This window comes from Xiphophorus maculatus, chromosome 14 (genome assembly GCF_002775205.1).
Source record: "Xiphophorus maculatus strain JP 163 A chromosome 14, X_maculatus-5.0-male, whole genome shotgun sequence".
NCBI classification, from domain to species: domain Eukaryota; kingdom Metazoa; phylum Chordata; class Actinopteri; order Cyprinodontiformes; family Poeciliidae; genus Xiphophorus; species Xiphophorus maculatus.
Genome location: NC_036456.1, coordinates 18,504,748 through 18,525,550, shown reverse-complemented (window position 1 = coordinate 18,525,550; position 20,803 = coordinate 18,504,748). Strand labels below are relative to the sequence as shown.

The 20,803-nt window shown below is 37.6% G+C and overlaps 1 protein-coding gene across 10 annotated transcripts in view; it reads left to right on the top strand.

The window, feature by feature from the left end:
* mark2 (microtubule affinity regulating kinase 2) overlaps positions 1-20,803 on the top strand; it is a 65,727-nt gene that overhangs the window by 21,475 nt on the left and 23,449 nt on the right. For 8 of the 10 annotated variants that reach the window (XM_023346540.1, XM_023346536.1, XM_023346537.1 and 5 more), the window contains 14 exons: positions 2,677-2,847; positions 4,432-4,485; positions 7,171-7,219; positions 7,405-7,470; positions 7,711-7,781; positions 8,927-8,983; positions 10,813-11,049; positions 12,346-12,465; positions 13,747-13,849; positions 13,953-14,065; positions 14,231-14,305; positions 15,273-15,330; positions 15,635-15,786; positions 18,903-18,997. In XM_023346540.1, the coding sequence (XP_023202308.1) occupies positions 2,677-2,847; positions 4,432-4,485; positions 7,171-7,219; positions 7,405-7,470; positions 7,711-7,781; positions 8,927-8,983; positions 10,813-11,049; positions 12,346-12,465; positions 13,747-13,849; positions 13,953-14,065; positions 14,231-14,305; positions 15,273-15,330; positions 15,635-15,786; positions 18,903-18,997 (1,421 nt within the window). The remainder of the gene's footprint in view (positions 1-2,676; positions 2,848-4,431; positions 4,486-7,170; positions 7,220-7,404; positions 7,471-7,710; positions 7,782-8,926; positions 8,984-10,812; positions 11,050-12,345; positions 12,466-13,746; positions 13,850-13,952; positions 14,066-14,230; positions 14,306-15,272; positions 15,331-15,634; positions 15,787-18,902; positions 18,998-20,803) is intronic. The other 2 variants (XM_023346535.1, XM_023346542.1) reach the window with 1 other exon arrangement.

Sequence of the window (20,803 nt, the reverse complement as noted above, 5' to 3'; positions counted from 1 at the left end):
ATTTTATTCAAGTCTGCGCTGTCAGCATGAGGAAGCTTGTGGGGGGAGGCAGAGATGCAGCCATTAGATTATACCATCTGGAGCTAAAAAGCCCACACTAAGCCTGTGGAGTAATCAGGAAGCTTCTCGTTTCCCATGACTTGACGGCAGGGGAATAAAAATGTGGAGTCTCTGTAATTTGCAGCTTTAATTTTCTTCTGTGTGTCAAGTTTGCGTCAGGGTTGAAGAATTACCGGCTGAGTTTCTTGTGTAGATGTCACTGGCCGCTATGTTTGCTGTTGATGGCAAACTTCAGAGAGGTGTGTTCACTTTCTGCCTGTGTGTACGGCCACACACGTCAGTCTTGTTGGACGTTTGTGTGCACAACAGCGTATTCTAGTTTCTGTGCGCTGCCGCTGTTTGTTCCATAGCCTGGGTGTGTGTGTGTGTGTTTGCGTCTCGTCACCCTGGAGCCAGTCGTCCTCTCCTCTGACCCTGATCCGCTTCACCTGTCCGCTCAGATCACACATATGGAAATACGTAGACACATACACACACGCCACCACACACACACACACACGCACAATTGCTGTGACCCTTTCCTGGAGTTGAAACCCAATCACAGTTGCCAGCCATGCAAAACTTGCCAGCACAGCAAGGTTTTGTTTTCTTTTTCCAGCGTGGGTTTGAGATGAAGGACCTACTGTCTACTGCAGGATCAGCTAAAGTTATTTTAGTTTATATTTGTCTTTATAGAATGTCTTAAAATATTTTGACCTTTGATAGAGTAAGAACCAAACTGCTCCTGAGGATGTAGATTCATTGCTTTCACACTAGGGTGCATGTATCGTATCATTTATCATGATAAATGTCTAAGAATTTTGACTTATTGTTGTCGCGATAAATTCCACTTAACATGTCCTTATTGTCAGGATTGATAGTTTTATCATTTTCTCTGCTGTTTGTTCAACAAAAGCATCAATAAATATAAATAAATTTGAAAATGCAGTTACAGTGTGATTCACAGCACAGCAAGTGTAACAGCAATTGTAGGGCTGCATTGGCTGTGACAATCACGGCCATACAGCTACCTAAAAAAGAAGTACTAGTTTATATCGTCACTTTTATTATGGCAATTGTACTTCAAAATATTGTGATAAAATTTTTAAGTCCATATCACCCATCCCTATTTCGAACAATTCACACTCATAAGACCAACAACCTTTTACATTTGAGTTCATTTTAGGCAAAAGTTGGAATATTTTACCAGTAAACAATCCCTGAATCGGCCATGACTGGCCAGAAAGGTGGGCTTAGTAGCAGCAGTTTTGTTTGTGTGGAACATGATTTCATTTCATTTTAAAGATTAGAGGACCAAGCTGGAATTTTTTGCCAAAAATATGGTTCAGACATGTCACATTATTTGGAAAATAAATGGCAAAATATATTAGTAATATAGAGATTTCATCTTAGTTTCATCTTGGAACTAGAGGAGCTTCAAACATGTAACCAAGCTGCAATACTTCAGACGTGGGGTGGGCGATATGGATTTACTTTTATCATGATATATTGTGGTACCATTGTCATAAGTGACAATAAGAACTACTTTTCTTCATTTTTAGGTATGTCTGAAACGGCGTGTAGCAGCAATCATCACCAAACACCAATATTGCTCTTGAAAAACATATAAAGAAATATGATTTGCATCACTAAAATTGCTAGATCTTATTTTCAAATTTACTGGTATTAATTGGTGCTCTCTTTGAACAAAGAAAATGACAATCCCAACAATACATTAAAAAAAAACATTAAACTGAATTCATTATGAAAACAATACAAGTTAAATGATACGATACAATAAATTACTTCAGTCTGGACTTTGACCTGTCCTCATACTTGAGGTTTTTTGAGCAGTCTTTATCACATGTAACTAGGGAAAAGCAAGTCAAGTTAATAAATAGAAACCCACATTTTTTTGTGCTCATAAAACGTTCTTTGTGTTAGTTGTAGCTTCATGATAATGGCCACACAGATGTCTCAAACTGAATTATTTATTATCCTTAAGAGGTCCTTTGAAATCCTATTACGGTTGTTGCTAAGTGTTGAAATCTGCAAAATCTCTTCAAGAATCTTTAAAGGTGACTATGTTGACATTATTCCCTCCATTTATTAGTCCCTAAATAATCCAAACTAAACATAGTTATCCAGAAATAGTAGATTCCAAGACACTTTTTCATGAGATACAGACTTAATATCAGTAGCAACTGTCCTCTTCAGAAATTTGTACATTTTCATATTCATCCTTGAATCCTTATTTTCAACCCCACAAGGTTTGCAAAAATGTCAAAGTAGTTCAGTTTCACACAACCTGTTTAAACTAGGAGACTTATGTTATTGATGTTGTTTAATGAACAGGTAAAGACGCATTTGAAATCACTGCTTTTACACATTTAAGCAAGGTTGTAACTTTAGTCAAAGTTAGCATTAGCATCTGGAGAAAAACGAAAACATCTGGATTGAAAGCCGTTCCACCATTGACCAATCAATTATCATATACCAGACTTTTGTTTTCCATATTCAGGATTACTTAAAGTAAGCCTGCGATGAAAGAGAATTAAATTTGGAGTTTTTGTCTGCATGTTTGTTTATTTTCACATCCCATCACACTGCCTGACTCTTCCTCATCTGTTTCTGCAGGAGCAGAAGTCTTCAACTGGTCGATACAGCATGTCGCGATGTCCGAACTCGGGGTCCACGGCCACGTCAGACGAACAGCCGCACATCGGCAACTACCGGTTACTGAAAACCATCGGCAAAGGCAACTTCGCCAAGGTCAAATTGGCACGACACGTCCTCACTTCAAAAGAGGTGAGCCTAAGCACGCTCCTGCAAATCGCTTCATTCGGATCATCTGGTTTTATGATTATATTTGCTTGAATTGATTTTAAACCACAATCTGTGTTGTTAAGGAAAAAATCTAATCATCATTGATGAATAATCCATTTCAGGAATGACTTGTCTGCATTATTTTAGAGTCAAAGAGGAAATAACATTTTCAGTTTCATGTTTTAGGAATCATTGCTTATAAAACATGAGAGTGCCGCCACAGAAATTAGTGTCAATCAAAGGTAGCATTTGAAATGTCCTGCATTATTGTGAAGAACAGGTGTAAGGCATAAAGTTGCAATTATGTCAAAGTGTTGAAAGCGCAGGAAAATCTCTAAAAATTGATCATCAACCCTACAACAGTAGGAATATCAGATATTAATATCAACCCAAATTTGCACATGGGTCCAAAACAAACTTTCGTTTTGGAAATCTTCTTTAAAACCAAATTATTTTATGTCTTTTCGTGATATAAAGGACATTAACAACTCTAAGCCTGACAATTTGATGTCTTGTCTCAGGAAACATTGTAAAATAAAACCAAAAAAAATCCTACAAGGCTAAGTTTTATTTGATGCTATGGTAAAAGTAGGAGTTGATGGTTGATGTTTGGCTGAGTCCTCAGTGTTGGACTGGATTCCTGGTTGCTAAGGATACCGAAAGGCTCTCAGACTTGGTACAGAGCAAGTTTGATCTGATCTAAAGCTTTGCACAGCTTTTTGTGCATCGGCTGCTGCAGATTGTATCAGCGTTGTGAGGCTGAACAGAAAAGCCCGAATGCTTCTGGTTTCCTCTGAACCACAGCTGTGATGTAAGGTGGCGGTCTGTCCCTTTAAGAGGTAAAATCTGAGCCCGTGTTGGACTCTGGTCCAATGCCCAGTTGAGTCAGCTGTTGGTTTTTTTCTTCTTTCTTTCCTATGTGAGAAAGAGTGCAGTGGGCGGGCTCTGTCAATATGTGACAGGCTTTTGCCTGACACCCTGATAACACTCCACGTGACCTGCTGGCACACAAAGAAAACAAGGGAGTCAGACAAGCACAACCAGAAAGAGAACTGAAAGAAAGACGTTAGTTGACAGAAATATCAGGCAGAAGTAGACCTCCCTGTTCTGTTTCCTTCTGAAGAGCTGATTCTTTGTTGCCCTGCCTTTGTGCTCGGCTCTTTTGTTCTTGTTCAGCTCTCATTTGAAATCCCTCCCATTTCTCAATTTTGTTTAGTTTTCTCCTCCCGTTTCATTCCTTTTTCATCTTTGTCTCCTTTGGTGGATTATAAACTGTAGACCTGATTATTGGTTGGAGCCAAAACCATCCTTCATCTCCTCATGTTGTGTGTGTCTGTGTGTGTTTCACTCTGTTTTGTCTTATTATGCAACCGTGTTGTGCTGTGGTTGTGTGCTCATGCTGCAGGACTGTATCGTTCCAGCGATATGTGTCTGAAAAGATAACAGTGCGAGTCTATTTGTGTGTGCTCTGCTGTCACAGAATGGTTTTTCTAAGTGAGATTCAACAGTGTAATAAATGGAAAGAAAGGCGCAATGATCAGCTCACACGTTTTGTTTTGCTTCCAGGTGGCTGTAAAGATCATAGATAAGACGCAGCTCAACTCCTCCAGTTTGCAAAAGGTGGGTCTCCTAAACTCCCCAACACACACACATACCCACAGACGCCGACACACAGACACGCACACACAGGGAAAATCTTTAAAGCACACTCCCTCTTTTCCCTTTTTTCTCAGAAGTCACTCTTCCTGCCCCACATGTCCTCCTTTCTCTCTCTCTGCTCGACTTGTCTGAAGTGGTCCAGTTTTCAGAGAGAGTTTTAATTACGGGAAACAAGCTGCAATTACTTCCTTTGATCGTGGCAGGGTGGGGTCTGTCCACTTAAACAGACACGGCCCAGCCTCGCGCGCAGACACACACACACACACACACATCATGCGCTCCTCTAACGTCTCCATCCACCGACGCAGGCCATAAAATAGACACTTGTATCCAAATACAGACACCAGGCACAAAATGTAGAGGCAGCACAGTGGTGGAGATGAAGTAAATCATTTACAGTAAGTCACATGGCTCCTGCGGATGCAGTTAAGTCCTCTAGTTGATGAACTAGATTGAACGTCGTCTCCTAATCAGAGAAATAAAAGTGGCAATAGTGGGTTTTTTGTGGCTCGTGGCATAAAGTTAAATATAAAAATATATATATGTATATATTCTGTTAAAACAGATGTTTTTACTTAAATATTTTAATCTCTTCATTTAGTAAACACCTTTAATTTGAACAGAACGCCATCTAGGCTGTTTCTTTCATGTGTTTCTTGAGCTAGATCAGTGTACCTCACTCACTCTACACAATAACATTCAAAACTATTCACACTCCTTGAATTTTAAAGGGGACCTATTGATCAAAATTCGCATTTTGATCACTTTTATACTTTCATTTTGGTCTCAACTGCTTCTAAGAACAGCCCGAGCAATTAAAAAAAACTAGGTTGTTTTTGTTGTCTGGAAAATGAGCCGTTTAAAAAACCTCCTGATGAGTCACAATAGATGGGCACTGTACCGTTACCTAGCAACCCACGCTGAGCTCCAGCACGTTTAGTCAGCTGGGTTTACTGTTGAATGCGCAATGGCTGCTGGAAAAGACAAGTGTTTTGTTGTTGACTTGCCATCCAGAAACCACCTGCTTCACTGCGTTTTTTTTTATTGTGCAGGAGGCTCCACTTCTGCTTTTCAAATATATTTGACTGTATATCTACACATCTGTTGGCAGCCATTATTATATGCAAGTGTAAACCTGTTCCAGGAGGCATAAAAGGTCGTCTCCGCCCAGGTCTCAAGTAACAGGTTCTCCATTCATCTCCATTTAGAGAAAATCAACCCCTTATCATGATACTGCCACCACCATGTTTCACTGTGGGCATGGTGTATATAGGAAGCTTCTGGCGGAACGTGCCAAAAAGTGAAAATGTTGACGATGTCTTTACACTTTTTCAATGCATCGTTTAAGAAATGTTTCACAGACTTTGTTTTGGAGTTGATCATCTGTTTTTAGAGTGTTATGCACTGAAAAAAGAGAATGTTGTTCCAGTTAAATAGCTGAAATTGGTCAAAAGTAATTGAATTAAGTTTATCCAAGTTAATTTATTTGTTTAAATTAACAACTTGATAAACTTGGATAACCTTAATTTAGTTACTTGTAACCAATTAATATATTTAATTTGGATCATCTGTTCACTTTTTTTTAGTGTGCATGATGACTAAATGCATATTAACAAAAGGAAGAGCTTTATTGACTTCAAAGGATGTCTTATATAACACAATTTCACGTTTATTCATGCCTTGGCACATAATTATCACCCAGCTTAATTACAGTATAGTTGTATCATAAAAGAGCAGACCAGATATTATCCTATCACTCTAATTAGCAGACTGATTACTATAAAAGAGGGCAAATGGCCTTGATATCGCATTGGTTACCTTCAAGGATTATAATATTTAAATTTTAGACCTGTGGTCAGGGAAAGCCTCAGATCTTTTACCACATTGGGAACTAGTCAGTTCTTAAAAACTGGGTGGAGAGATTGATACCTACTACATCTGGATGAGCAGCAGATGTTCTGGATATAATGTAAATCTTAAGGCTTTTTATTTTTATTTTATTAAAAGCCTATGAAACTTGTCTTTAATTTTTCTTTACTAGCTCACAGAAACTGAATGGATCACACAGATTACAGAAAATATCAGTTGTTTGTCCTAAGAAAAATAGTTACTTTAGCTACATTTTTATTAATTTTTTTCCTGATTGTAAGTTAATATATTCAAGTCAAAGATTCCTGAGTTTTATTGACTGATTTACAGCAGATAATACAAGCAGTATAACTTGAATCTTGAGCGTTTCTTATTCCACCCTATGTTTATAAACAGGAACTAGATGTTTGCTTTCTTTCTCTCCTGCAAATATTTCCATTATAGACATTCTGGAAAGCCTGGAAAACTCTGGAATAAGTCAAGAATCATCCACATTTGGATTAGGATTAAAAAGAAATATGTTTTTGCCTTTATACATTGCCCAATTATCTCTCCATTAATTATTAACTTTCATCTTTTATACCTTTAAAATCTGTTAGATAGTCTGAGAACCCTGGAGGTTTGTGCCTGGATGATGATGATTAAAATAAAATTAGTTTCAACCGTAGATTTAAATGACTCGATGTGTAGAAAACAAGTGGACCCAACAGTCCTGCGCCGTCGCTCTGTGTCGTGCGATGCGCTGATTGACGACTTGTTTGTTTGCGTTTGTTGCAGCTCTTCCGGGAGGTGAGAATCATGAAGATGCTGAACCATCCCAACATAGGTGAGTCACCCTGAAGCACCGCGGTCCGTTCTGTCGTCAATCGCTGAGAAATAATCACACCTGATTGATCTTTCAAGGTCATGACATCTACTTGAGAGAGAGTCTACATCCTGTACTTTTTTTTGTTTATCTTCTCTCTCTTCCTCCTTTTAAAAAAAAAAAAATGTTCTTTTTCCTGCCTCCAGTCAAGCTTTTTGAGGTGATAGAGACTGAGAAGACTTTGTACCTGGTAATGGAGTACGCCAGCGGAGGTAAGCACACGTCTCTGTGAAATTATTGACCCAGCAGCTTGGATCTCTGCCTGTTACATAACCAGCTATCTAACAGAAAGTAATTAATGTTTTGGGCTGTTCCCTCCTCTGAATCAGTGCTGGGATTAAGGGTTTAGTCTTTTACCCACTGAAAAATAAGTCTAAAAAAGAACTGGACATTTCAACTGTACAGCTTTTGGTTGCAGCACTAAATCTTTTTGCCATTTTCTTTTCTCTCAGGAGAGGTCTTTGATTATCTGGTGGCCCACGGCAGGATGAAGGAAAAAGAAGCACGTGCCAAATTCAGACAGGTGAAGATCCTCGTTTTTGAAACGTTTTTTTATCTTGGTTTTTATTTAAAGGAAACTGCAGTACCTTGTGAAGTATTCATTCTCAAATCCTTTCACATTTAATCAACAATCGTCACATTAATAGCATCATATTAATAGCTTTTAATGGCAATGTGATATTTTGGATTTTGTTTAGGGGCTTGGAATTAAAAAGAGAAGGATGCAAGTTCACACCACACATTTCAGATGTTTAGTTTGTTAAAGAAAAATTAAAATTATTTTATCATCCTCATTCCATGTCCCAGTTTTTTAAGTTTTGTTGTCTTTCACAAGTCAGTGACAGACACTGATTATTACTAAAGCTGGAAAAGTTTGGGATTTGAATTCTGGATATAGAAAAAATATATATATATGCATTTCCAGACTTCTGTATTCTGTATCCTATCTTTTTAAAAGAGGACTCATTCTCTTTTCTTTTTCTAATTCATTTTCTGTCCCACCTCATGCCTTTCCTCTCCTTTTTTCTTGTTTCCCATTTTATGGGCTCAAAATTAACTTTTTGTTAAAAACTTTTTACCAAAATGTTTTTCTTTTTTTCATTTTTCTTTACCAAATTTGATTTCCTGATTTATTTTATTTTGGGTTTTTTTTCTCTCACTTTCTTTTCTTAAAAAGAAACTCCACGTGACAGAAAATATTTTCAAAAACTTTATTTTATTGCAATCATTTTTTCTGTGAATTTAAATATTTAGAAGCTAAAAAACCGAGTTTGCCAAACAAGATGTTAGCTTTGGGCGTGCTGACATCACTCTGAACTATGGAAACACAAGGAGTTCATTGGTGGAAAAGAAAAATATGATTTTCCTAAAATTAAATCTCCAAAAACAAAAATGGATGAATCGATAAATTCGATGTATCGCCCTAGTTCTAGAGGTATGAATACTTTTGCAAGACACTGTCCAGGAAATGGCGTTGCATGAATTGAAGCTTCTTTTTTTTTTCAGCAACATTTCTGTGGCAAACCTCGAGTGTATTCTTGTTCCTCATAAATGCTTCCTGATTAATTCCTAATGAAGCATTCTGCCGTTTACTTAATTATGCAACTCTTTCACCCTGAACTCCTTGTTGTCCTCTCTCTCCCTTTCACCCACTTTGTCACCCTCCAGATTGTGTCAGCAGTGCAGTATTGTCATCAGAAATGTATAGTACACAGAGACCTCAAGGTGAGCACGCACACACACACACACACACACACACACACACACACACACACACACACACACACACACACACACACACACACACGTTACTGAATGAGCGATTTTCTGTGTGAAATGAAGCATCCCCATCTCTCTGAACACATTAATCCTCATATGATTTTAATTTTGGATTAAGCTCTGCTCCCCTCCAACAAGTGGAAGATGATGTAACCTCTCCGTGTTCCCATCCATGTCTCTCTTTTTGATCGCCACATTTTGTCCGTTTTAGGAAAATTGTTTGGGTTATTTTTGTTTGATTCACAGAATTTGGGGGCAAAACCTCCGCCGCAGCTTTGCACACACCAATCCGATCCTCAGGGTCGTTTCAGTTCATCATATTATGGCGCTTTTTAAATCCTCTTATTGTGCCAGAAGGCAGACGTGTAGACATTATCGTGATTACTGCCACAATAACCTCAAAGAAACCCCCACCTCGGTCCCACACTGAGGCAGAACTCAATGTTTTGCTTTTCAAGAATGTTTAGTCTTCTAAAACTAAAAGGGTATGAAGTGTTTACAAGTTTTCTAAACTTTGTAATCATTAAAAGAAACAAAACAAAGAATGCAGAAAATATGAATATATATTTAAAGCTGAGAATGTTCATTATGTGATATTTTTCTTATTGTTCTGAACTATATTTTAAACTAACAATTATTTTAGTTATTGATTTTTCTGATAATGAATCAGATAAAAACAATTGACAGCAGTTTTTTTATACAATACCAGAAATACATTAAAAGATGCAAATACACAAATCAGCCTTAAACATTTCAGCTGTTCTACTTTTATATTTAAATGATAATTTCTCAATTATCTTCTGTTGAGATTTTGTAAAACTAGCAACAGAATGATATTTTTAGGTAAATCTACAGGCATATAAAACAGCATGTTTTGCTAACTTTTTAAAAATGCTCCATCAATGTTTAAATCTTCCTTTTTACATCGTCTATTGAAAGAAGCTGCTTTAGCTCATTCTGACTTTCTATTTCTTAATATTTGACTTCATATTTCAACTTTTTTTCTTTTAGTCTTCTTAAATCAGTGGGTCTCTTCACACTCATCCATATTTATTAGCATTAAAAAAACCAGTCAGCATAAATAAAGTCTTAATTATGTTGCTTTCAAAGTAATTGGATCAAGTTAGAAATGTTTTTGTGTCACAGTTTTGTTGTAATAGTGTGAAGCCTCAGGGGGATTGACGGGTTTTCCCACCAGAATCCCACCTGGTGCCGTTAAAAAGAGCAGAAATTGCTCTCATTCATTTTGGGATCAGAGCTCTGAGACGATGTCCGTTTTGTAGTTGATGCTCATTCACCCAGAAACGCACAGAAGCTGCCGAGCATTCAGAGCAAGTGAAAAGGAGAGCACACCTGTTGCTAGGCAACCCAGCCTCCTTACTCGGTGGTTCACTTCAGGCTTAAAGATAAAAAGGCGCACATAAAGGTATAAGCACCGGCAGCTCACTTTACCTCAGACCATCACTTTGAAAGCACGTGTTTGATCCAACATTATTATTATTATTATTATTTATTTTCAGTCTTTGACAAATACTATTATAGTTTTTTAAACTCATTTAAAAAACGCAGTGAGACTCTCTCTGCTGTCACAGTTTGCATGGAAGAAGAGGAATGAAAGACTTAGTCTAAATAAATCATTTAGATGAAGTAGAGTAAAAATAATCAGCTTAATTTCTAGCTTGATGCACTTTTTGGACAAACGAACCCTCTTCTGTGCCTCACTTTTTGGTCCATCTGTCTCCTCCTCCTCTGTTCCCACGCCTCTCTGACTGCAGGCAGAAAACCTGCTGCTGGACGCAGATATGAACATCAAGATAGCAGATTTTGGCTTCAGTAATGAATTTACATTGGGGAACAAGCTGGACACTTTCTGTGGCTCCCCGCCCTACGCCGCTCCGGAGCTCTTCCAGGGCAAGAAGTACGACGGGCCCGAAGTGGACGTCTGGAGCCTGGGGGTCATCCTCTACACGCTGGTCAGCGGCTCACTGCCCTTCGACGGACAAAACCTCAAGGTTGGGACGGGAAGACTTTTTTGGTTTTGTTTTTGTGTTTTCTGTGCATTACACAATCAGACGTCTGCGTTCGGTGGGCGGTTGCTGGATTTATCAGGCTAGTTTCTAGCTTGATGCACTAGAAACTAGCCTTCTAGTTTCTGCTCCGTTTGACCCACTAAATTCAAAATGAGGAGATGTGGAGCAAACTGGATAAAGGGCCGGACACATTTTTAAAATTTAGCCTTCATTGCAGTTGCACGCTGCAAAATACAAAATATTGCCAACTATTTGTCTGGTTTCTAGTGCAAACATCTTTGTGAAACTGAAATAAGACTTTGAAGAAAAGGTCTTGTTCCATTGGCGCATTATTTCACTTACAAGACAACTTTCCAATGCTATAAGTGAAATAATCTGCCAATGAAATTTGAACTTTTTTTCATCAATATTAATGAATGATTGACCTTAAAATAAACTCCTATATCTTACTGAAAAGTTTCTGTTAAGTAACTTTTGTCTTATTTCAAGTGTACTAAGATATTTCCACTTGAAACTAGACCAAAAAAATGCTAAATTTCACTGAAAAATTTAGACACTTAAAATGTTTCTATTTTAATGTGAAAAATTTTCACTTTCAGAAAAAGCTCATTAAATCCTATTAACACAGATATAGTAATTGATGATATTTGTACATTTTTTTGCTGAACATTTACATATTAAACAAAAATAACAAAAAGGAAAAACAATCACAAAAAACAGAAAAAAGACCAACAAACACTTAATGTTGGTTATATTTAAAAATACAAATTGATTATGTTTTAATATTTTACTTTTTTTAATAATCAGTTTGCATAAATTTTTGATTTGTAATCCATGACTTTGTGTCACATAAAGGTGATACAACGGTGACCTTGAGTTTCACTTCCTACTGTTGACCACATGTGGGTTCGAAGAGCCACAATCTGGGCTTGTGTGGATTCTAGATATTGCTGCATATTTAGCAATAAAAAAAACATAACTCTTTTGAATCTTTCTAATTTTACTTTCTTGGTTCTTTTCATATTGTATGTAAAAGCCAGAAAATTGTAACTCTATTAACAGCTTCTGGTTGTAAAGTAATTGTCCAAACACTTAAGGAGTACATTAAAAACCAGTTTTTGAAGTGATTTTTTGTCTTCTACTTGGACAGATTCCCTTGTTTCTTTTCAAGTAAACACAATTTTTAAAACCTGTCTGAACAGACCTGATTGCCTGGTTAAAGATGGACTAAATATGTTGAATTAACCCTTAACTTTTGATGCTCTTGTCGCTGTGCAGGAGTTGAGAGAGCGCGTGCTGCGTGGTAAATACAGGATTCCTTTCTACATGTCCACTGACTGTGAGAACTTGCTGAAGAAGTTCCTGATCCTAAACCCTTCCAAAAGAGGCAGCCTCGAGGTATGCAGACATGCACTAATTTAAAAGCACAAAACACGCAGCTACTACAGCAGTAAACAGGAAATCCCACTAATCATGACTATTAAACATGTTACATAAAGCTGAATTATTATTAAACACTGCATACAACCAGAGTTTGTTGCACAAACACTGTGATGTGGTAAACCTAGATTGTTTCATCAGCTGCATGTGACTTTGTTACTAAAGTGTAAAGTGATTTTTAAAGGCATAGTGAACACATGCTAGGTTCAGTTTTATGTCAATGCTACTAACTGGAAAACAGCGGGACTTTTGTTTCAAGAACAAAATGATACTAAGGAAGCAGGGGGAATGATTCTGATTGCATTTCAAAGCTTTTTTGTTATAACAGCAGGAATGAGGCATTTAGGTTCACACAAAGATAAAGAAAAGAAGTATTAAGAATGTATACAGGGTTTTTACGGGTGCTTTCGAGGTTTGAAAAGTAATTTTTTTCTGGTTCAAGTCTTTGAAGGTGATTGATATTCAAACTGCACAGTTTTGTAATAAAGTGCAACCTAGTGCTTGATTAAAACACTAAATGTGAAAAATGTTATTTACAGTTGAAACAAGATATTTCCATACACAAAATAAAATAAAATAAAATAAAATCGCTGTCTGTAGTTAATCAACTAGTTTTTCTTTTAGATTAGTTAGAATCACCAAAATTATTTTTATTTGCTAAATGCTAGACAAATTAGCAAGAGATTTTTTTCATAAAGTTCTTTGTATACTGTGTTGAAGAATTTAATTTGAGCAGGAAGGTCATTTATGTTGGCACAGTTTGTTTGGATTGATTTAGTGTAACGAATATTTATAATTCCTAATGGCTCAATGACTTATTGATCGGTGTAATTGGTATAATTAATCATGTTTACCTGATATTTTATACGGTAAACATGATTAAAATTTAGGGATTTCTTTGTTTAGTTCTGACTAGTATCTGCACAGGGTGTGTGTCAGATAATTTTCAAAACACAAAAATTTGTCTTGAAACTTTTTATCTCCAAAGTGCGTTGCAGAAAATGTTTGAGACTTACCTTAAAAATGCTTGAATGCTGGATTTTACTGTAGGAAAAATGTAAGAACCCTGGTTAAACACATGGTTTTTTGGGAGCAGGAATGGTTATGAAATTTATCAGATACTGGGAGGAAGGATCTGAGGTAATGCTTCATTGTGCACTTAGGATGCAGCAGTTTATTTTATTCCATTTAACAAACATTGTCATCTTGTATGTTGTTGTTTTTTTTTTTTTATCCCAGCAGCAGATAATGAGGGACCGATGGATGAATGTGGGCTATGAAGAGGACGAACTCAAACCCTACATCGAACCTCTGCCAGATTACAAAGACCCCAGGAGAACAGGTACATAGCAGATCCACCTATCTGTCCCCTTTCACATACAGGGTTATGGTTACATAAGGAGCACAGAGTTTTAATAGTGAATGATCTGTGTTGTTGTGTGCAGAGAAAATGTTGCGGATGGGATATTCTCAGGAAGAGATCCAGGATTCTCTGTTGAACCAGAAGTACAATGAAGTGATGGCGACGTTCCTGCTTCTGGACTATAGGAACTCTGAGGTACTGACCTCTTCTCATGCTCATACACCAACCCTTTGTTCTCTGTTTTGTTTTGTAATAGTGACTTAGTAACTCCTTTCAGTATTTACATAAAAACATAAGAGCACCATTAGTCTTTTTCGTGTTTGTGTCTCAGTGCCTGATGATGTTTTTCCTTCTCCTCAGCTGGATGAATTACCCCTCAAACCAAGGCCAGGAAGTGATCTAAGCAACATAAATGCCCCCTCTCCACCTCACAAGGTACAAATACACATATTAATGCTGCTACTGTTTTATTTTTACCTCTAAATCACACCTTTCCTCTTTGTAATTTCTGAATATATGGGCATTAAAGAACATGGAGGCAGTGGACTGGGGCTCTTTCTATAAAAATGTAAACAAATTCAGTGGCTCCAGCAGTAAACCTCAATAATTTGCATTTGCATGTTCATTTGTGTAATTAGCTTAATCTTTAATTTTGGTGAAATGCTGCAAACATTTGACAATAGACTAAAATAGTTAGTTTGCGTTATTTTTTTTTTGCTTGTTTTCCCTGTCCAAGTGTTTTTATCAATACGTTTTGAAAGGGAACTCTGTTTTGTTGACATTTATAATCCATTTTATTTAATAGTTTTATAGTTTTGTTTATTTATTTTGGATATTTAAAATGTGTTCCAGGTCCTGGGTTAAATATTCTTAAAGTTTTTTCTATTTTATGGTGTACTTTCATAACTATAGTTAAAAATGACAATATTATCATTTATCGCAGTAATTTCTGGGACAATTTAGGTCCAGCAAAATTTATCTTGACAGGCCTAGTTATTATTATTATTTTTTTGTACCCCTCCAGGGGGTCTTTTGTGGGCTCTAGTGTCCCTTATATGACAGTAGGCTGACAGGAAATGGGGAAGGAGAGGGGGAAAGACATGCAGCAAATATCGTCGGGTCCGGGAGTCGAACCCGCGACGGCCTCGTTGAGGACTGAAAGCCTGCAAATATGGGTCGCGCTAACCCCTACGCCACCACGGCACGCCCGCCTTTATTATTTTTAAAACTATTTTCTGTTTTTCTTTACTTACTTTTACATGATCAAATCATTTCCTGCACCTGTGACATCCCATAGGAACTTCAGTTTGGTTAAAAAACAACAGCAGCACAATAGTCCGACAGTATTATCTCATTGTTACATTGTACTTGGCTAATTTGTTCCTTCGTTTCCTCTTCACAGGTACAGCGCAGCGTGTCGTCCAACCCGAAGCCTCAGAATCGCAGAACCACTGACCAGAGTGAGGCTGGTTTTTTATCAGAGTTCATTAAAGCTGATGTGTGAAGGGGAGAAATGTGAATTGGGACAATACTACCAGCAGGTTTAGCTATCTGGTTGTTTAAAAAACAAATAAGCTCATCTTTGTGAGTCTTTTTGATTTTTATTCTGTCCAGTTTTATGAGTGAAGCATTTATTTTGTAGATACATTTAGTCGTGTTGTGGAAAACATTTAAGTTAAGTAGAAATTGGTGTGATCCTAGACAAATGAGCTGCAGCTCGTTAAAACTGATGTTGCGTCTGACTCTGACTCTGTCTTCTCATAGGCTCCTCCTACTCGAAGAGGGGAGGTCAGTCCGACAACCGCTCTACAGCAGAGGATTCTGGGAGGAAAGGTTCTTCAGGCAGCTCCACCACCAAGGTGGGGGCCAGCCCTCTGGTCTCATCGGATCGTAAAAAGAGCGCCACGCCTTCCACTGTAAGACCTACCAAACGCCGTGCTCTAATGAAACGACGAAAATAAATGAACTACATCCTTTCATTTACGTGTTTTACTTAAACAGCAATACCAGAATAGAGATGTTTTCTGATTATTTGTTGTTTCTTTAACATTGCTTCAATGTTTCTGCCTCAAGAGATCCACTCTACTACTTTAAAACAAAATGTGAAAAACTGTTTGGGAAAAAAGGTTTACAGAGAAAAAAGATTCAGGACATTTAATGTGTCCGATTAAAATCCTTTCCCTTTTTTTTTTTCCAAATTCATTTGAATACAATCCAGTCATAAGAACACATTCAAATCTAAATACAGTCCACTTTTTTTTTTTTTTTTTAGAGAATTTACACTTTTATTATTTTTACAGAGCAATAATACAGCCATACATCAATGGTACATAACACAAATGTTGACAATATGAGGTTTTCCATAAAATAAACATCTTAGGATGATATCCTACGACCTCAGCATCACACCCGCAGACCCATCACCATACAACCCTAAAATAAGGATACACTTTGGGCGGGATAGCTAAACACCATATGCCAAGAGACAAACTTGTTGGGCTTATTTACATCAACAGAGCTTCTGCTGGCCCCCAGCGCAGGTTAAAAGTGGTTTTTTGGAGTCTTAATGAGTAGGTCATCTGTTCCCTTTTATACAATTCCCTTACTTTTTGAACCCATAAGTCATAAGAAGGTGGTTCCAACTGCATCCACATGATTGTAATGCATTTCAGGGCTGCTGTAAAAAGGACATTTAACAGATATACTTTGGTCTGTCCTTGCAGACCATCTGGTATAATACCAAGTAGCGCAACTGTAACATCCTTTGGTATAACGTCCGTGAAGATTTGGTTTATAGCCCTGTACACCTCATCCCAAAAGTTTTGCAGTTTGGGGCATGATCAAGAAATGTGTGTATGATTGGGGACCGCTGAGCCACAGTTTCTCCAACACAAGCTTGGTACTTTAGGATCCATCTTGGCAACTACATCTGGGGTCCTGAAATATCTGCTAATAATTTTCCATTTATATTCCCGCCACGTATTTGAGTTTGTAACTCGATGTGCCTCAGTCCAAACTCCCTCCCATGTTTCTTCAGAGATTATTTTGGCCTCCCATCTTTGGTTTGTCCACGTGGGTTCTTTAAGATTTATTGACAGAAATACAGTATATAACTTTGCTATCAATTTTTATCCCCTCCCCCTTTCTGGTAATTGATTAGGAGGTTTTCTATTGTTGTGGGATTTAGTACTCTTTCCCAGTCCCTGTGTGCAGACAAAAAAAAGCGCAAGTGTAAATATCTAAAGAAATCACTTTTCTGGAGATGAAAATGCCTACATAACTCTTCAAATGACATAAGATTGTTCCTATCGATCAACTGATGAAGGAATGTAAGCCTCTGTTCAGCCCTACTGTCCACTTTTTGATTATAAAGTGGCAGTTAGTAAATGACTGTCCAATAAACCGTGTTGTGAAACTGTAGAGGATTAATTTCTTTTCAAAAGAAAAAAAACGGATTCATACATCACTATAAGAAGCAGATATAGGAAAAAAAACACCGAAGCATTGAGTCAGGAATACTTTCCATGGTTCTGTCAATGGCCAGGGATTAAAACAGCTTAAGAACAAAGTAGGGCTGAAACGATTAATCATGATGAATCGCTTATTGAAACGATTGTCAGCTAAATTAGTAATAAATTAATCTTTATCTGACTACACAGACTCAAAAAATGCCTACAATAGTACAAACATTTTGCATTTAAGATGAAAAATCTTATTTGTAAATATGTTCTACTAAGAACTCCTCAAGTGGCGGTTTTAGTTAAAATTCTGTAAAAAAAAAAATAAAAAAATTAAAACCTCCTAATAAGCAACGTTTGCGTCAAATTGTTTGAAAAAATATTAAACATATCAACCTTAGACTGTATTGATAAGTCAAAAAAAAAAAACACGGCTGTACTTTTCACATGCAGATTTTTTTTTACCTTCCTGCAAATTATCAAGCATACACTAAAGCATTTTGGGCAATAAAATGTGTTTTCCTTGAAAAATTTCAATTATTTATTTCCATTTTTTTATATTGTAAAAGATGAGCTTAAATGGTTAAATTAAAAAATCAACAGAAAGTGCCAATTTTATTTATCCGATAAATCGATGGAATAAATGATTACTAAAATAACCAGTAACTGCAGCGTTGGAACAAAACACTGGGCCTGGTATGAGCCAGGAGCAATGTCTTCAGAGAGAGAGGACAAAACGTTACTGCCAGCAATGGCTCCTTAGCAGCTCTGTCTAAAAATATAAACTTTCTATGGGAAAGGAAAGCAAACAGAGTAGATAAAGTAAGATAAACTAAAGTACAAGGCCATGCATACTTTCCATGAAGAGAGGATAGAGTTTTAAGCAGCAATGGTTCTTTCCAATGTAAATCAATAACAATGTATATCGCAATCGACACGTGATCAATATCAATCCAGTAGAATATTCAATCATTTCACTGAACTCTGATCCAGAACCGTACAGCATTCTGGGGGATGTAGGCAGACGAAAGGTTTTAGCTGTTCAACCTCTCTCAACTAGCTAAGCAAGGTTGGTGGAATCAACCAACTTGCCCACCCTTAGTGACCTAGCAACAACTCACTCACCCTTTGGTTACTTAGCAACAGCCAGTTGAGTAACTTTGCGCAGCAGCAGTTTCAGGTTTCACCACCGTGCGTCATAACTGCTTAAAAATAGAAAACAACAACTTGGAGTGAAAACTCAAAGGTCACGCAACCAGTTTGGCAGTATTTCATATATTTAAAAAAAACCTAATAAATAATTATTGATACTGACTGATATGAAACTCTCATACCGTCACATTTTTCAGCCATATTGTCCATCCGTAAAATAGCCACTCAACTGCTTACATAAGCATTGTGTCGGGTGTAGAAATGCTGTTATTTCTCTGTATCAGTCATTAAGCTGCCATTACCACAGTGCAGAACCTCCAGTGTATTTCAGTGAATTGTATTCCAATATGGAAATAAGATTCTGACATGAAAGGCGACCAGTCACTCTGGTTTTAACATTTCTATCATCTGTCCGTCTGCAGAATAGCATCCTCTCCACCGGTACCAGCCGCAGTCGGAACTCTCCGCTGGCTGAGAGAGCCACGCTTGGCACTGGCATTCAGAACGGCAAAGACAGGTACACAAACACACCCCACGCTCGCAAAATAACGAGTTTTCTAACAGACCCCGGTACAAACACCCGCATACAGCAATCGAAAGGCAGCCGGTGCCGTTTCCCCGCCGCTACACGCCGAGCAGGAGCGCGCTCACACCAGTTTGTGAATGAAGCTGCCCCTCAGCCACGTCGCTGACTGATCCCCAGACCTTGGCTGGTGCTCTGCAGAGTGCTGCCAGCTGGCGCAGGGAGGGGTAAGCCCTCCTGGACTCCAAAATCAGGCCCTCCTGGGAATTTAGGCCAGACCTCCAGTAGATTACAGATTTCACCCATGTTGCTGACATGGAGGCCAGGCAGTCAGGACGGGGAGTTCGAGGGAACTGGACAGTAAAAGGAATCACAAGACTATAATATTAGGCTATAAAACCGGCTTCCCATGTTCTTCCTCTGGGATTGGGATACTCCCTCTCATTTTACTCTTTCTAAATTTAGCTCATGCTTCAAACTCTTTCTTCTCAGTTGCTTCAGACTTTTCCAGTTTGGACAAAAAAATAAAAACGTCTTTTGTCTTCACTGGAACTACAAATTGATAATCGAAAGCAAATATTTGCCCAAATCGTCATTAAATTTCCCAACTCATTCATGTCCTCACATGCAGCTCATGCTTAACCAGCCATACGCTTTGTGTGCTTTCTCATGAGCTTTAAACATTAAGCCAAAACATAATCCCGACTGCGACGGTGTTCATGGTTCATAACTGCTTTATTACTGTTCATGTTGTCGCTCTCAAATGACCCCTTTCGGTGCCAGCAGCGCTTTATCTACAGTAGCAGAAATTCAACTGAATCTGTGCTCAGGCACTGATGCATCTAAACATTTTTCACAGAATCTTGTCTTCTGATTCAGCGCTGCCTGGTGATGAAGGGCTCATTGCTTTATGTTTTTAAAGTCATGTGGGTCTATTAGCTCTGCTAGTTTCTGCTAACATAGTGGTTATCATCTGCTTTGTTTTTGAAGTTGCATTTTTTGATCATCATTAATGCTTTTGAAGTTTGGGCTTTTTAATTTTTTTTTACTTGTTTTACTTCTCCCACTGTCTCTCTCTCATCTTCATTCTCTGTCACAACTTTTCTAATGTTCTTAATTTGGTCCTCTTTATCTTTGTCTGAGCGCTTATCCCTCTGGACTTTGAGTCTTACTTTTCTCTGACTCCTCCTTTCTTTTGGCTTCCTTTAGTCCTCCTCGTCTTAATATTAATCTTTCGTCCTATTTGTACATTCCCTCACTCTCTTTTTGAGATTAGCACCACTAGTGGAATATTAACCCTTTCCTTAATTTGTGTGGTCTGTGTTTATAGGCTTACACAGCTTTAAACATAGTCATGGTAAAATGAAAGTACACCCACTGTCAATTCTAACTTTTTTCCTTCATGTCAGGACCTAATAAAATGATCTGGTCTCAACCAAGTGTTGAAGGTATTTAAGTCTAACCGCTGAATAAAAATACACAAAAGCTTTCTTACTTTCAGAATATGAATCAAGAATGAATGTGTTTAAAACTAAATTTAACTCCATTTAGAATAAACATCTTAGATATAGTCAATTTCTTAGCAATTATACACACAATTATCCAATAGTGCATATTTTTCTACTAGCTAAACTGCATTTTTCTTATTGTTCATCTGAGAAAGTGCTGTTCACAAATGTGACCATTTAACATGCTAGCTGGAGCTTGGACTTTCTGGCTATGTTCACACAGCAGGCAAATGGGAACCAAATCTGACTTTTTATATTTATTCTGATATTTTCTACCCTAAAAAGTCCAATT